Source organism: Patagioenas fasciata, chromosome 6 (genome assembly GCF_037038585.1).
Source record: "Patagioenas fasciata isolate bPatFas1 chromosome 6, bPatFas1.hap1, whole genome shotgun sequence".
NCBI lineage: Eukaryota > Metazoa > Chordata > Aves > Columbiformes > Columbidae > Patagioenas > Patagioenas fasciata.
In genome coordinates, this window is record NC_092525.1 from 12,915,991 (window position 1) to 12,933,545 (window position 17,555).

General features: G+C 48.6%; 1 protein-coding gene across 1 annotated transcript in view; it reads left to right on the top strand.

Moving 5' to 3' along the window:
* The window catches only part of LAMC1 (laminin subunit gamma 1), a 65,964-nt gene extending 52,594 nt beyond the window's left edge, over window positions 1–13,370 (top strand). Inside the window, exons 14-28 of the mRNA XM_065842373.2 lie at window positions 1,348–1,593; window positions 1,908–2,061; window positions 2,517–2,659; window positions 3,546–3,724; window positions 3,871–4,027; window positions 5,841–6,046; window positions 6,474–6,553; window positions 6,949–7,086; window positions 7,281–7,425; window positions 7,980–8,129; window positions 8,542–8,656; window positions 8,936–9,135; window positions 9,342–9,500; window positions 10,034–10,133; window positions 10,492–13,370. Coding sequence (XP_065698445.2) covers window positions 1,348–1,593; window positions 1,908–2,061; window positions 2,517–2,659; window positions 3,546–3,724; window positions 3,871–4,027; window positions 5,841–6,046; window positions 6,474–6,553; window positions 6,949–7,086; window positions 7,281–7,425; window positions 7,980–8,129; window positions 8,542–8,656; window positions 8,936–9,135; window positions 9,342–9,500; window positions 10,034–10,133; window positions 10,492–10,748 — 2,429 coding nt within the window. The 3' untranslated portion in view covers window positions 10,749–13,370. The remainder of the gene's footprint in view (window positions 1–1,347; window positions 1,594–1,907; window positions 2,062–2,516; window positions 2,660–3,545; window positions 3,725–3,870; window positions 4,028–5,840; window positions 6,047–6,473; window positions 6,554–6,948; window positions 7,087–7,280; window positions 7,426–7,979; window positions 8,130–8,541; window positions 8,657–8,935; window positions 9,136–9,341; window positions 9,501–10,033; window positions 10,134–10,491) is intronic.
* Window positions 13,371–17,555: the final 4,185 nt, after the last annotated feature.

A 17,555-nucleotide genomic window follows, 5' to 3' on the forward strand; every position in this document is an offset into this window, starting at 1 on the left:
AGATGAGGTTCTTAGGGACATGGGTTAATGCCAGAGTTAAGTTATGGTTGGACTAGATGATTCTATGAATCCTCAGCCCTGTTTTCTGTCCTCTGCGAGGCTCAGTGCTCCCCATGTTCTTTGTGCCCACCTCTCGAGAACAAAAGGGAAACAAAGACTTGATCTGTGCGGAGTCTGAACGTTTCTATGCCACACAGGTCAGCCGTGCTGACTTCTCACAGAGCTCTGTTAATTGCACAGCGTTGGGCGGAAAATAGCACAGATTTAAAAGAGCCAGGAAGGTGGGTCAGAGTGAAATAAAATTAGAAAATGCTGTTTGCCAGGCAGAGACGCTGCAGGAAGCTTGCCAGTGAGGGCCAGTGCCCTCCCTAGGAAAAGCAGGAGGGCTGCAGTGACTCACCAGCACTGCCCAAAAAATACAAGACCAAATTTATGCTCAGCATTTTTGAAGATAAATATGTGAACGAGTACAGATCTTTTTTTCTTAGCGATAAACCATAAAGTCCAAGTACATACCCGAGTCATTAAGCAGAGCCTTTTGTTCTGCCTGCAAACAGCAAGGAAGCCTTGGGATGGTTGGCAGTCTTCACATTTTTCTACTGATTTTATACTTGGCGTGGCAGAGTCCAAAGTCCAGAATACCTGTGAATGTTTGAAATGCTTAAAAAGGCCCCTAGCCAAGCACAGAGGCATCTCATGGGGTTTCCAATGGGTGCCACTGCTTTGTGAACCAAAGCAGAGTCTGGGGGTCCGGGTTCCCTGCAGCTCAGGTGTCTGTATGAGTTTATCTTTACATGTAGCTGTGTGATCGCACCAGAGTTCCTCCTGTGTCCTGCCACCTTCTTGGGACGTGAGGGGAAAGGCGAGGGAAAAGAGGGTTTGTGTGTGCAAGAACCGCCTCAGAAATGGAGCTCGTAGCTGGCTGGGGAGCTTGAATCCGCATGAAGTGTTGGGAGCTGCGGAGTTGGATGCTTTGGTGGCTGCCTGCGGAGGTTTGGCGGATCTCACTGGCAGCAGGGCTTCCTGGAGCAGTGATGCCCCATAGAACTTTATCTACTTGGACTCCTAAATTAACAACAAATTACAACAAATAGATTTGGCTTAAAGGGCTAGGAGGGAAAGAAGGAGCTGAAATAATTCATAAGGCAAAGTTCCAGGGAAAAAGGAGCTTAAATTTAGAGGTGGGGAGGGATTCATGTGTGGTTTTGTGCACCTTTCTGGCCCCAGCAGAGGATGAAAGGGGAGGAAACTGGAGAGTTTGTTTCTCAGAAAGGGCTGTAAAGGGCGTCGGGGTGGGATGGCAGCGAGGGGCTTTCTGCTGCAGCACGTGTGTTTGTCCCGTCCCAGGCAAGCGGTGTGAGCTGTGTGACGATGCCTATTTCGGAGACCCGCTGGGTGAAAACGGCGCCGTGAGGCCTTGCCGCCTCTGCCAGTGCAACGACAACATTGATCCCAACGCCGTGGGTAACTGCGACCGCCAGACGGGCGAGTGCCTCAAGTGCATCTACAACACCGCCGGCTTCTACTGCGACCGCTGCAAAGACGGCTTCTTCGGGAACCCCCTGGCCCCCGACCCTGCCGACAAGTGCCGCGGTGAGAGCCGGTTCCTATCGCATTTAAGAACAGCTTTGTCCCCAAGAGCTGCCATTTCCCAATGTGTTTTAAGACACACCGTCAGGCTGGCGTTTGTGCCCATCAGCAGTGACGCGTGGCTTTGTGCTGATTTGGTGGCTGCACCTTGCTAAAGTGCTTGTGTTTGTGGGTGCTTACTGCCATCAAAGCAAAAGCATTGTGTGAAGCTGGGTGTTTTGGATCCAGGTCCGTTTAGGGACTGGCTAGCAGAGTACCAATGCCACAAGCGACTTCTAACTTTCCGCATGTTTCCCCACCCTTTTTTATTTTTGCAGCTTGCCGCTGCAATCCCTACGGCACTGTGAATCAGCAGACGAGTTGCAATCAAGTGACGGGGCAGTGCGAGTGCCTGTCTCACGTCACCGGGAGGGACTGCAGCGCCTGCGAGCCCGGCTTCTTCAACCTCCAGAGTGGACGTGGCTGCGAGAGGTGACTGTCACCTTGGCTCGGGACAAAGAGCTTGCTTTTGGGTGGTCTGTGCTTACTTTGTGCAGGAAGGTGACTTTTGTCACAGGTGACTAGTGTACCTCGGTACTGCTATGGGTGGGGAAGAGCAGTGGTCAAGGAACAGCTATGAAGGCACACAAAAAGCCTGACTTATAAGTAGCTTTATAAATAGCTTTAAATTGGGGTTTTAAATAGAAAAGTGCCACATGACTTGGTAGCAGGGACTCGTGCTGTACTTTTTTTTTTTTGTCCAGGCACCAAGTGACCTTGCACAGGTCAAAGTCTTGGCATGTTGCCTCCTACATCTATAAGGCTGGAAAAGTGACTTTTGGCAAATGAAGGCATTAAGCTGTGCTCGCTAGGGCTCCTTTGGAGAGGCGCTTCCCCTGTGCCCCATCTTTGTGTCCACGCCTGATGTCCATCTGTCCCCCCACCAGGTGCAACTGCCACGCACTGGGCTCCACCAACGGCCAGTGTGACATCCAAACTGGGCAGTGCGAGTGCCAGCCCGGCGTCGCTGGCCAGCGTTGCGACAGATGCGAGGTCAACCACTTCGGCTTCAGCTCCGAGGGCTGCAAACGTAAGTCAGAGAGGCTGGTGCGAGGTGGATAAGGAGGGACATTGCACCCCCACCCTTGCCTTTGCGAGGTTCTTTCTCACCTTGCTCTTCATCACAGCAGACATTGGCACTTTTATGTCCACATCCTGCATGGTGAAACTTGATCCTTGTACAGTGGATTATCTCTTGTACAGTAGCTTATCACAATTTTTTAATTTAATTTAATTAATAGTTTTTATTTTTGATTACTAGCTACCTACTTCTGTTTTGTGTAAATCATAGAATCATTTTGGTTGGAAAAGACCTCTAAGATCATAGAGTCTAACTGCTAACCTAACACTGTCAAATCCACCACTAATCCATGTCCCTAAGAACCTCATCCAGCTGGTCCGGATCCCTCTGTAGAGTCTTGTACCTTCAGGCAGATCAACACTCCCACCAAGCTTTGTGTCACCTGCGTACTTACTCGCTCTGACTCTTGTCCTGCAACAGTCCTGTTTCCTACCATGGAATTTCTGCACAGCTGCTGTGCAAACAGCCTGAATATAGATTCTGTCTTAAAGAGCAACGGATCCTGTAAACGTGATTGAAAAACAGGATGATCCGAACATTCGTCCTCAATATCCCTGCCTGTAAAGAGCAGGAAAAATTAACTGCACTTGGTTACAATGAAATAGGGTAGAAAATTATAATGTTTTGTGGGAGAGGCAATAGCAACACTGTGAACACACGCAAGAGTGTTGTGTCCAGCTAGATCCACCCCGATGGGGACCGGGACTCCAGCCCTGCATTTGTGCCCTGTTGCCCTTGTGGAGTATTTAAGGTATTTAGGATATGCTCTCACCCTGTGGGTTTTGGGGTATTTCTGCCTCTCCTCCGGTCTGACCGAGGTTTAACTCCCCTGCAGCCTGCGACTGTGATCCCGAGGGCTCGCGCTCCCTGCAGTGCCAGGAGAACGGCCGCTGTGAGTGCAAGGAAGGCTTTGTGGGCAGCCGCTGCGACCAGTGTGAGGAGAACTATTTCTACAACCGCTCCTGGCCAGGCTGCCAGGAGTGTCCAGCCTGTTACAGATTAGTGAAAGATAAGGTAAAGCCACAAACGTTGCTGTTGGTTCTGCTGGAGGCGGCGGCACGTGCCAGCTTGTGCAGCAGCTTTTCCACCCGTGGCTGAAAGCTGAGAGGCTGAAGGTGCTTCGCCTGGTGTTGCAGCTGTGCTCTGTCCCTCTCACATAGGTGGCGGAGCAACGGGAGAGGTTGCAGGAGCTGGAAAATCTTATAGCGAATCTGGGTACGGGAGAAGAAACTGTAACTGATGAAGCTTTTGAAGAGAGACTGAAGCAAGCGGAAAGAGATGTTACGGAGCTGCTTCAGGAAGCGCAAAACAGCAAAGGTGAGTTGACCTGATCAGTCGTAGACTGATGTGCAGTGTGATCTTTGCTTGATGTTCCCTTTCCCTTAGGATGGAGAGTGTTTTATTTCAATCCCGTGCTGTGCATCAGGACAGACGGCTGTTTCAGATAACGCCGCACACAGTCTCAGCGCTGTCCCAACAATGGTGTTTGCACTTTTATCCCTGCTCTTCTCCCAGTGCTCTCTGTTTTCTGGGTGAAGTAAAGATCTGCCTCCAGCACTGTAGCAATGCAAGTGTTACCTTCTTCTCCAGAAGCAAAGGAGGTTTTTACTTACTTTTTAAACAAGTAGAAGACTTTCTTGTATACTTATTTATTATTCTTATAAATTTGCTCAGATGTCTTGGGATAAAGAACTTCAACAACCAGAATGAATGCTTCAAAATCCTGCTGGCAAGCTTAGTTATCTCACCATGAAGTGTATAATGTTCTGGAAAGTACTGCTGTGGTGGCCTAGAGCTATTTTTCCTGTTAGACTCTGCTTCAAAGTTAGGTTCTTGTACTGTCACCTCTACCATAGGATGTCTGTGAGCAGGACATTAAGCAGCGTGACAGTGGTTTGTCCTGAGGGTCTTTTCAGTGTATAAGCTGGCATGCGTTTTGAAGAAGAGCAACTTGAAGAAGACCCTTGACTTTGCAGTTATAGATATTCCTCTGGGAGTCGCTTCAGTGATTTCAGACCGCTTTGGAAATATGCCACCTTTCTGTGATGCTGGAAAAAGCTGATGCATGCCTAATGCTTTTGTTTGCTTGGGAAGATTCCTGCTGGTAAGAGTGACCACTGAAGCTTTTCTCAGTTTTAGCTGGCATAGCTATATGCTGCCTGCTTGGTATCTGTGCCTAGATGGTAGTCCTGCGCAGGAGGATGAGGATTGGAGAAAGATGAGGGAGTAGATTGGGTATTTTAGTGTTAATTTTCATCTTTCTTTCCACTTCTTGCAAGATAAATGGAGAAACTACCCTTACAAAAATATGTGCACACCCATAGCACTCGTTTGTGGTTTTCTACTTAGTAAGTAGTTTGTAGTATGTTTTTGAAACATGTGAAACATTGACATTCAATACATAGGATGTGCTGCAAGTTTGAGGCAATCCATTTAGGAAGAGTCTAAATTTTGGAGGCCTGTGAGCTTTTGCTTGTATTTCACTCCTTAATAATGCTCTCACCTTTTCAAAAGTCGCTCCTTCTGGTCATGAGACACATGTCTGTACCTGAAAGCTCCATTATTAAGACAGCGTTGTGGGGAGTGACCTGGTGATTAAGAGTTTGGGGAAGTTGGGGGACTCATGACTAGAGAACCAACACTGGGTCCTCTCTTCTGCCAACTTATGTCCTTGCTGTCTGGCTTGGGAGTCACCACCATTGCCCAAAAAGCTGGGGGGATAACACACAGCCTATTAGTCAGTCTCTGCTTGCCTTCTAGGAGCTAAGCTAAAGAGAATTTGCAAAGCAGATATTTCATGCCTCTTGAGGAACAGCTCTGTTGTCTTTATTTTGAGTCAATGTTAGAGGTGAAACATGATTCTGGACACGAAATTCCGCATCAGAACTGGTTCCAACACCCAGCAGGACTGTCTTATTAGTAGTTAATAACTTTTCATGTCTCGTATTTGATGCACATTCTGATGATGACTTTGATCTTGAGCTGACCGATTTATGAAATGGCTTTGCTGGTCCCCTTTCAATAGAGGATTAACCTACCAACATGTTGCCTGCAGTGGGAAGCTGCTGCTCCGACTTTTCTTCCTGCTGTAATTAATTCGACTTCCTCTCTTTTGTGTCGTGCATTTCAGATGTAGATCAGGGCCTCATGGATCGTCTCAAAGATATCAACAGCACCCTCGTGAGTCAGCTCAACAGGCTGAGGAACATCCAGGGCACGGTGCGGGAGACCGAGAACCTGGCAGAGCAAGCCCGGGTGCGGGTGGAGGACACGGAGGACCTGATCAGCTTGGCTTCCAGTCTGCTTGAGAAGGCAAAGCTGGCAGCTGAGAACGTGGTGAGTGTGCTGCTCAGGTCCTATGCAGCAAGGAGAGGAGAGGGCCTTGCCTTTCTCTGCCCTCTGGGTGTGTTTCTCTGCTTGTTCTATCGCTCTCGTAGCAAACTTGCTATGGAAGTATCCTCTCCCCACCAAAGATCATGGAAAATAAATAAAGGAAGATCACTGGTGTCTGTCATAGATTGAGTCATAGCCCCCGTTGAAAGAAGCCAACTGTAAACACCCCTAAATAAATATCAGTGCCTTTGTTTTTGAGGGATAACCAGTGGTGCAAACTGCATGGGCTTAAGAAAAAAATACAGAGAAGTCAGAAGTAGGTTAGACACATCTCTAAGTGTTTAGATCATGACAATAAATATTTAAAGCAAAGGTGAATAAAAGATGAAAGAGGACCTTTAAGATTACTTTTTTCTTTCTCTTTTTCCAGTCCATTACACCTCCGGAGTCAAGCGGGGACCCGAACAACATGACTCTATTGGCAGAAGAGGCGCGTAAGCTGGCTGAAAGGTAGGCTGCGGCAAGACACGCTCCTCACAGCCCACTTCAGGGCCCTGCTCTTCCCAACAGCGGGGAAGCAAAGTTTAATTTGCTTGGTATGAAACGCACACCCTTGGTGCTGTGGGTGCACGCCTGTGTATCACTGAGGGCAAACACCAGACGTGCAAATGCAGGACGTGTGTAACCATAGCGGTGCCTTCCAGCTGGTCCCTGGGCACTGCTGGAGTTGGTCTCAAACAGCATCCCCCGTCACAAATGTTTTAGCATCTTCCATTTGCAAATCTGGGTGAGGGAAAAGAAAGACAGAATAAAATCTGGAAGAGAGAATAAAATCTGGAATTGAGGCTAGAGACCACTGACCGATAATTCTAACATCATTACTTTTCTTCTGTCGTCTTGTCCAGACACAAAAAAGAAGCCGATGAGATAGTTCGTGTAGCCAAGGCAGCAAACGATACTTCCACAGAAGCATATCAATTGCTGCTGAAGACCCTGGCTGGAGAAAACCAAACTGCACACGACATTGATGAGCTCAACCAGAAGTGAGTCAGTAACAGAAAATCGGTTTGATTTCCTGGCTTTAGAGCGGTGCTTGAAACTATGATGCCTTCTGTGGCATCGTGTGTTTTGGGTTTTATGGGAGTTGTCTTTCAGTTTCTTAGCCTCTCTACTCCCTTAGTAAGTTCAGTTCTACAGAAAAAAAATTGTGGTGTAACTGGATCCTTGGGGTTTTTAGGTATCATCAAGCAAGGAACATTTCTCGAGACCTGGAGAAACAGGCCAACAAGGTGCTTGCTGAGGCAGAGGAAGCTGGAAACAAAGCCCTGCAGATCTACGCTAACCTCACCAGTCTGCCCACCCTGGATTCTGCAGGGCTAGAGGTGCGTGTGAGAAATGTTTTCTAAAGATCAATGAGGACGAGCATTATAGAAGTTTGTTAGGTGGTTGAGATACCTTGCGTGTGCTCTGATAAGGTTCCTCTGCACGAGAACGGTCTGTGAAGTTTTGTCCATCTAGTCATCATCCAGATTTGTGCATTTTAGCTTTGTGCAGGTTTACATGCGTAAACCCCACCTCCCCCAGTGCCTGAGGGATGAAAAAACCCTGTGAAATGTTTGCCAAACATCTCAGCTTGAACAGAGAAGTGCAGAAATTTCAGTTCCCTCTGAAGTCTGCAGAACTGCTCCCTCTCCTGTGCTTGCTGTAGTGCAATAGATTTTCTTGCACCTGAAACTGTTTGCGTCCTCTGTCCTTCATTGCACTGACCCTTGTGGTATTCAGCGGTTTGAAGGCAAAGTTACAACTGTAGTTCTAAGAGATAGGAACCCGTCGTAGCTTTGACCTCTTTGATGGTTAGAAACTCTGTGTTTTGACACCTGTTCAGAAATTCCCTAACGTTCATGAATCTGTGCTTTTTACCAATTTCCATCTGTAGAATGAAGCAAACAAGATCAAGAAGGAAGCAGAAGAGTTGGATCAGCTGATTGCCAGGAAGCTGAAAGATTATGAAGACTTGAGGGAAGACATGAAAGGAAAGGAGCTAGAAGTGAAGAACCTCTTGGAGAAAGGGAAGACGGAGCAGCAGGTCAGTTCTGTTCTGTGCAGACTTTTGTTCCTAAAAAAAAAAAAATAGAAGGAAAACAAGTGATTGGCCAGATATGAAAGATTTGGTCTTATTCACTCTTATTGTGGTGCTCCTTGTCACTTTCAAGAATCCTGAAGAACAGTCCCAGAAAGACGACGCAAAAAACTACTAAAAGCAATGGCATTGATGCTCTATGAGAGAACAGGGGATGTTGGCCAGGTGCGGTGTCGTCTTTGTATTCAGAATAGTATTTCATAAGTACCTAAATTGTTTCAGAGGAAGCATTGCCACTCGGGGTTGAACGCTGTTCTGTCTGGCGTTGGCGTTTCAGGCGGAGCGATGCTGTTTCATACACCTAGATGGTTGTTGTTCAAGAGGCGAGAATGTGTTGATATGTGTTGTGTCTCCTTAGACTGCAGACCAGCTCTTGGCTCGAGCGGACGCAGCGAAAGCCCTGGCTGAAGAGGCTGCTCGGAAGGGCAACGGCACACTCCAGGAGGCCAACACCATTCTCAGCAACCTGAAAGGTAAAGGGAAAGCACTTGCTGCGAGTCCTTCAATTCCTGTGTGACAAGTCAAGTGGCAGTAGGGTAAAGAAAAAAAAATGTTTTCAGTGACTAGAAATCTCCTTTTTGTTGAAGTCATTTAGCATCAGAAGATGTAGAATAAGGAGAGCTGCAACCACACACCCTCCCAAACCCATTTGCTCTTTGTCCCTTAAATGTGAAGGTGGCAAAGCCTGGGCAGCTTGGTCAAAGAAGGCTCTTCTGGAGCAAGGGATAACAATCTGTTTTGCTCTTTCTTAGACTTTGATAAGCGGGTGAACGATAACAAGACCGCAGCGGAGGAGGCGCTGAAGAAGATCCCTGCCATCACCCAGACCATCAGCGAAGCCATCAATAAGACGCGCCAGGCGGAACTGGCACTTGGCAATGCTGCTGCCGATGCCCGCGAAGCCAAGGCTAAAGCTGATCACGCCGAGAATATTGCCGGTTCTGTTCAGAAGGTGAGTCCTTTGCAGTTCTGAAGCCAACACTCCCCCCAAAATATTGGTGTGTAACCACGTAAACTCCTCTGTTTCGGTATTTTCTGGGGAGCCCCTTGTGTTTTCTGCTGTGTTCCCCATCAGGGAATGCAAAACGTGACCTGATAGGAAATTGCTGCCCGTATCTTCACCACCTTTTTCCATCCCGTTCCCTTTGCTGGCTGTAGGGTGCTGCTGACACCAAAGCCGAAGCTGATAAGACATTCGCTGACGTGACAGGACTGGCCAGAGAAGTGGACGATATGATGAAGAAACTACAGGATGCCGAAAAAGAGCTGAAGCAGAAGCAGGATGATGCTGAGCAGGACATGATGATGGCAGGAATGGTAAGCGATGCTGGCAGGTGGCAGCGGTGGCAAGAAGCTGCCTTGTCCCTTCTGTCCTGTCCGTGCCAGCTGTTCTCCTGCTGTCCTGTTGCAAAGACAGCGCTGGGTCCAAAGAACATTCATTCTCTTCCATGTTTTAAGTGGGACTGAAAACAGGAGGCGAGCAAAGGAGCTCCTCTGGCGGCATTAGCATAGGTTCCCTGCTGGAATTTGAGAGTGTTCTTAGTGCAATGCTTCTCTTTTACTGTAACTGAAACCAAATTGTAGCCCTATTGACTCTGTTCTGACCTTCCCTGCAAAATCCTGCTCAGTTGTCAGTGCTGCCCATCCTGAAATAATCAGAAAACCAATTATTTGAAGGTAGTTGTTCTTCACAGGCGCTGTGATAAAGATCTCAGTGCAGGGGTGTTATCCTGGAGAGAGGAGTCAGGCACAAGTGTGGCTAAATGCTTGGGCAGACCTGTGCAAAGGAGAGACAGCGGCTTTGTAATCCCTACAGCTCCTTTTGTACCCTCATATTTTAAACTCTGCAGGCCTCACAGGCTGCCCAGGAGGCAGAAGACAACGCAAGAAAAGCAAAGAACTCTGTGAACAGCTTGCTCGCTGTCATTAACGAACTGCTGGATCAATTAGGTAAGGCTGTCATTAGCGTGCCTTATGCCTTTTGGGTGTTTCCCCGCTGCCTGGCCTTGCAGCGCCGGCAGCCAGCGGGGTGTGCTGGCTTCACACGGGTCCGCTCGCTTCTAGAAATGAGGTCTATGTGTTTTCAGCAAGGGTTTTTGGTTTTGCAATGGTTGGCACCACTGCAAGATGAGGAGTGTTGCGGGGGCAGTGAAGGTGTGATCCGTTTGATCGCTCCTGTTTTAAACACTGTTTGTAATGCGGAAATATCCTGATGGAGGTCTGGGTGTGAGCTCAGCTGTGTAACCTTCCAAAACCAGCGTGTCAAAAGCTTTTAAGTGGATTTCGCTGTTTGCTTCTGGCTTTTCAGGGCAACTGGAGACCGTGGACTTGAACAAACTGAATGAGATTGAGGGTACCCTGAACAGCGCCAAAGACCAGATGAAAGATAGCGACCTGGACCAGAAAGTCTCTTTCCTTGAGAGAGAAGCCAGAAAGCAAGACGATGCCATACAGGCCTACAACAGGGACATCGAAGAGATCCTGAGGGACATTAGCAACCTGGAGGACATCAAGAAGACCTTGCCATCTGGCTGTTTTAACACCCCGTCCATTGAGAAACCCTAAGGGTGCGCTGGGGGTAGGGGGTGCTCCCCCGGCGAGCGCTGGTTTGGCGATGGAGTGCCTTAACACACAGTGACCTTCTGCAGATCCCCGACTCCACTGTTTTCTTTTCAAATCAGGATAAGTTGAAAGTTGTTCTTTTTTTTTTAAGAGAAGCAAATTAAATATCCGTCTTTGGGCATCAAAGGGGTTTTTTTATATAAATTGTCTTCCCGAGCACTCTACCTTTGCCCCTTTCTCAGACACAGTTTCCCTTTGATTAGCGCAAGGATGAGAGATGCTCTGGACTCTTTATACTGTGGTTCGGAAATAACCATGTCAGCTGCATACAGCAAGGCAAAACTAACCCGACTTTCTCTCGTCTCTTCTCCCCTTGACTATAAAATCCTCGGTCCTGGAGCTTTCTGTCCCTATGAAGGAAGGGGATGGCTACCAAAGTGTTACTGTAATGGCCAGTATAGCTGCACTCATTCACATCCTTCTTCCCAGCTTATAACTCTGTGAATTTATATATATTTTTTTAATTGTTAACTAGTGGCCAATCGACAGCATTGGTAGCCTTTGACAAAAACAGCCAAAGCCTCTTTCTGAAATGCTTTCTGCGATGATGCATCACTCTGAGACAAAAACCACAACCTCTGAGAGGAGCTCTATGGGAAGAGGGGATGCTGGTGGAGCAGTGGGGCTTTATTGGTGGAGTGGCAGGTCTTGCCAGCCCCACTCCTGGTCTGGAGAAGTTTTGGGTCTGGTCTGTAAGCAGCTGGGTGGTCCAGGCTGGAGAGTGTGGAATCAGTGAGCTGCAATCCCATCTGTAGCTGTTGCTATTGAATTGCCAGAGGATTTTTTTTGTTTTTTAATTTTATTTTAGGCTACGAATGTCTGATTGACAGATTAGCTTGTTCAAAGAGGAAATGTCTTGCTGAAGAGGAGAGCTGCCATCCCGAGAGCTGTGACAGCCTTCGGGTGAGGAGGAAGAGGATGAGCAAGTGGAAATGAAAAGCTCTTTCTACCCATCTCCTTCCCGGAGGGGAACAGGGACATTTTTCTATCTCTTGGCATTACTCTTATCTTCTGCCTGTTTTTTAACCCAGCAGAAAGAGCTGGAATTTACCCCTGCCCTTGTTTCTTTTTGCCTACCCTAAAGCCACGGCAGCAGAGGGACCTCAGGCCGGGCTGGGTGGCAGTTCTGTGTTTCACACCACTCGTGCCGCCTCCCCGGCGGGTCCCCTCCCCAGTGGTGCCGCCCAGCTGCTTACTGGTGCTGGCTGGGAGCACTGGGGAGCCCCTCACCTCCCCTCCAGCCCCACTGTGAGACGAGAGCATCCTCCGCAGCTTCCTCCTTGCCTCCAGCCTGGCACCCCCCTCCCCTCCCTCGAGATCCAGTATATATCTGTCCTGAAACACTATGCAACTTTGTACGTTTGCGTAGCGGGGAAGAAATTATTATCTGACACACACTGGTGCTATTAATTATTTCAAATTTATATTTTTTGTGTGTGAATGTGATTTTTTTCTTTTTTTTTTCTTTTTTTTTTTTTTTAATCATGATTATAGTGTGAGGAAGTCTCTTGTGTGTGCGTATGTGTGTGTAAATATACTCAGCCATATTTCCAGAGCGGCGCAGCCTGGCCTCCTCTACGTGCTCTCCCCTATAGCCATCGGGGTGCATGCACCATATATCACTTCTCTCCGTGTTATTCCCTTAGAGCTCGGCATCGCTCCTCGCTTTTCTCCCCTCTCTACATCCTCAGCATCAGCAATAACCTCTCTGCCTGTTGGGCGGGTGCTCTCCAGCCCCCCTTCAAAGCCAGGCTGTGTCCCTTGTCCCTGGGGATGTGCCAGGAGGGGCGCAGGGGCTATGGCTTTGCAGTTGGGATTTGAAGAGCCGGAGTGCTGTCAGGACACCAAACCTGGCGTTGAGGCTTTGGGGACGTCCCAGTGTCCCCGTGCGAGGCAGGAGGCTTGGTGCGCCCTCCGGCCTGGGGGTGCTGCCAGCAGACCCCGCATCACTCTTGCACCCCTTCTCTTTGAGATTCTGGGATTTCCCTCTGCCTAAAAACCTCCCCGGTACCTGGAGGAGAGCTTCCCCGTGCTCGGGACGCCAAGGGGGGCGTCTGGGCCGGCTGCTCTGGTCAGATGGCTGCTTGTAACCGCGTCACCTCTGCCAAGGCTGTGAGAAGAGCAGACACGAAGATGTGCGCATGCCCTGGCTGACCTCAGGCCTTAAGGTTTCCTGCTTTCTTCTCTTTGTGGTTTTTTTTTTTTTTTTTCCTTAAGCTGTTTTTAACAGAATTTTATTTTTAAATAAAAATCTTTATAAGCGATCTCTTAATCACTACTGCATTACAGCCATTATTCATTGTATAAGTCCAGTTATTTCTTTACGTAATGTGATGATGTGAGAGCTGCTGGTGGAGCGCTGGGTGTCACGGGCGACGCGTGACAGTCCCCTCATCACCTTATTCCTGACTGTGGCCCCCTCAGGACGTGCCTTCACTCCAGCTTTTTGCCTTAATCTGTGGTCTTGCTGTCTGGGGCGGTGAACAAAAATGCAACACTTGCAGTTTTTATGTATAAAACAGTATTTCTTATTTATAATAAAGTCTGAATATTTGTAACCCCTTATACCTCAGCATTCTTTTGAATATTGCTTTTCCACCGGGGGGGGGGTGTTGTTGGGAATGCGTCTCGGTTGTACAATTTGCCTCGTGCTTAATTAATCAGATGAGCTGGATCAGGGCAGGATAAATGGGGAAAAATAATTTGGAAAATAGTGGTGGGCTGCAGTGACTGTGGTTTCTCCCCATGTCTGCTGCTCCATTGCCATGGCTACAATGAATTTTATGCCTCTGGTTTTCCAGGGCTTTAAAAAAATAAGATTATGTTGTTGGTGCTGGTGCTATTGGAGCTGAACTGTTTTCCTGGAAAGCCCCGGGGGTGTTTCTTTGTGACATGGGGGTAAATCCTTTCTGCTTTCAGCTGAACACGTGGAAAAGGATAGGGGTCCTGGGCAGAAAAACAAAAACCCTGAATAAAGAAGATAAAATTTCTCTACAGGGAACCACCGCAAATCTGGGTACTCTGTGGTGTTCTGTGGTCCAGTCTGCCTGAGCCTGGGATAAATTTTATTCCTGAATGAAGCAAGTTGTTAATGTCAGGATGGATCACTGTGGTAACGTTCTGGGCAGTTCTTACACCCATCTTACAGCTGCAGGTTGGATTTCTTGTATTTTCCCCAGCGGAGGAAAACGCACGTCTCATTAACTTGCATCAGAGCCTAATCCCTTCTCAATTGGTAAGTTCTTTTCATTATTTTTTGTATTTCAGTTTGCCTAGCTTCAGCTTTTTTGTTCTTCAGCTATAATTGCCACTAAAGCACTGGTTGCCTAAATCACCTTTTATTCTTTATTTTTTTGGCCAACGTAGCTGTTGAGCAAATCCCGGCCAGTAAAATCTGTCGGAGGTCGCAACTGGACTGTAAGTAGCAAGTTGAGGCGGTGGGATGGTGCTGACTGTATGGGCTATAGCTTGATGTGGAACCTCTCACCAATTCAGGGCTAAAATACTCGGCAAGTGAGTCTGTGCCCTTTACGTTTAGGTCACGCAGTGCCCTGTGGAGCCTGGGCAAAACCCCAAATTAAGGTATTAGGTATAGGTTTCTGTAGATTTAGGCTGAGTTCTATAATACTGGATCTGGTGAAGGGGTTGTACAGCAGTCACTGGGCTGGGGGTGTCCTGCGCTCCCCATCTGCAGCTGTGACATCTTGGACCATATTCTGATTATTTAGTCTTTCTAGTGAGCTGCTGGACCCTATGTCCATCACGCCCCTATCTGGAGAAACATCAGAGATGCTGTGTGAAAAATCCCACTGAGGTCCCCATTGTGGGGGCACAGAGGGGATGGTGATGCTGCCTTCCCTCATCTCCATGTGTCTGCCCGTGTTGAGAAGCACCCACCTGGTGAAGGAGAGACCAAAGTCCTGGCTTTATCGCTGTGCCACAGGTTTGGCGATACCAGTGCGACTGTTTTCCACACCCAGGACACCCTGGGGGGCAGGGTAAAGTCTGAAGGGCTGGAGGAGAAACCCCTCTGGCTCAAAGAGGTTTGTGCTGAGCGGGAGGGACAGCAAGAAAACCAGAAAATAGCTCAAGATCAGCCTGTTCTCGACAAGCCCCAAAGGAGAAGGAGCTGCAGGAGGACATGGCCGCTCAGAAGGTCCTTTGCCGGGGGAGGCTCGGGTCTGAGCTGTGCTGCGAGGACACATACAACATCCCGGCATTGTTTATCTGTCGTGAGCCACCAAAATGGGTTTTCTCCCTCAGTTACAGCAATAAAACTATTGCTTCAGGGCTTTCACGCATTCATCACTGCAACCACCAGCAAAATTCACATTTTTTTGTGGATCCGGGCTGTCGCTGTGGTGGTCTCCCTGCTGTAGCAGCTTTCTTAGCTCTGTGATGAAGAACGAGCACAGGACATCTTCAGAAGGACATTCTTTACGTTGCAGCTTAAAAAAACCCAGGTTCTCAAAATGCTGTTTTGTTGCAATGTCTGGCGAGTGCCACTGTTCTTCACCCTTCCCATCATTTACACTTCTGCTCACTCTAAAAGGTAAGATTTCTGTTAATCATGTTTATGTGATGAGACCTTTTCTATACAGTGTAGTGTCAGGTTGCAATGGGCAACGTTTGCTTGGCAGAGGGTGGTGGGCGTCAGTCTGCTCAAGATTTGGTGAGTTTCGAAAATCATGGCCCCAGAACACGTATTTTCAGGTAGCCTTACGTGTGCATTCTTGTGGTTTTCAGAGGTGATCTTGAAGGATGATGGAGGATGACAAGGTACGAGTAATAAGCTCAGTAAACATGCAGAAATGACTAGAGGGAGCTGTGTCAGCGCCCTGTTTGCAGAAGCAGAGGAAGGGGTGGGGTGATAACGGTGAGACAGGAGGGACAACACGGAGGAGCCCGATGAGGGAAAAGCTTCCTGATGGTGGGAGCTGGGCTTCTAAGAGAGAAATCAGCCAAGGATTCAGGCTGGGCAAGATCCCAGGGACCCGCTGTGCTGACCACGCTGCTGGAGGAGCGGAGTCCCTGAGCAGAGGGGTGGCAGCCGGTGAGGACACAGCAGAGATGTTTGGGGCAAATAATGTCCTTTAGAGCAGAAGGGATTAGGTGTGTTTCATTAGAGGAATAAGCAGAGCCATAAGAACTGCCAAATCAGTGTGAACACTCCCAGTGGCTTTGTCTTGCTTCTTAAAAAATAATAATGATTTTAAAAGTCAGATAAGACAACCTTGGGTGCCAAAAACCAACAGGCCATTAGCACATTCATGAAGCTGCGTTCCTTGTTGTGAACTAAATTAAGATCCAACCTGTGAAATTAAAAGGAAACAGCCTGTTTATAAAAGGCAGTTGACTCAATTGGTGGTGGCAGGTAAGCTTGGCGAAGGGAGGTGCCAAGACGTGGTGACTTGGGGCTGTTTGTGCCCATGAGCTCACCAGGAGCCGCGGAAGAAAACCCTCTGAGTCAGCTCCAGGTGCACCACTGTCTGGAAGCTGTTGAGCAGACTAAGAGGCTCAGATGAGGACCAAACCATTAATCACCCTGGGTCTGTCAGCTCCAAAACGAACGGTGCCTCAGCACCATTGTTTGGGTTGAGTTTCAGTTCCTAATGCAGAAAGTGATCTGGAAGGCAACCGGGGACAAATTTGTTAGGTGTCTTCGTTCCAACTGAAGGTGCTCATGGACCACTTATCCTGACGTATGCAGGACCATGAGGACCCCTGCCTCCACATTTCTGTCTTTCCCTATGGAAACAGTCATGTCCTCCTCCCAAAGGTGAGGAGCAAGATGGAATTGGCCTTCAAGTCTTGTTTGACTTGTTGCCTATGCTTGAGACCAAAATGCTTGTGGACCCAGAGCTGTGGAGTTCCATCAGTGTCTTCAGGCAAGCCTTCTCCCCTTGCTGTGTCCTCTCTTCATCCTCTTTCTGGCATAAATAGGATGAGAGGAAATGGCCTCAGGTTGTGCCAGGGGAGGTTGAGGCTGGATCTTGGGAAGAATTTCTTCCTGGAAAGTGCTGTCAGGCATTGGAACAGGCTGCCCAGGGCAGTCCGGAGTCACCATCCCTGGAGGGGTTTAAAAGATTTATAGATGAGGTTCTTAAGGACATGGGTTAGTGCCAGTGTTGGACTTGATGATCTTGAGGGTTTCTTCTGACCAAAATGATTCTGTGATTCTATAAAAACAGTCGTTCTAGGGTCGGGCCAAGGGCCCATCCAACCTCATTTTTTATCTCAGGAGCAAAACCGGAGAACTGTGTGTGATGATTCCCGGTCTCCACCCCATTTCTAGCTCTGAGGATTTCCTGAACCTGAGACCCGTCAGGTAAATCCCTTTAGATCTGCTTTCTGAGGCCACGTCCAAGCTGCCCTCAGGGTCTTTTTGCCGCCCCAGCAGCCCTTGGCTGTGAGTCCTGCTGCTCACCCCATCTGGCCAGCTTTGAGCCCAGCTTTTGTGGGTTGGTTGCCCAGACCTGGCTGTGAGCCGGCAGCCCCATCCGCCCTCCCCAGGCTCCCCGTGAGCTCATCATGCTTCCTCCAGCTCCTGCAAGCCACCAGCGTGCCCGGGCAGCCCCGCTCTGCCCTCCCAGCCCACGGAGGCAGCGGGTGGGATGGAGCTGGGATGGGCAGCAGTGGCATCCACAGGGGCTGCAGCTACGTTTTATTTTTCCCCCAGGAGCCAGCACCCCTGTGGGGGTGCAGGCAGGAGGTCCTGGGGTGCTGCACCCCACGGACGGCGGGTCCTGC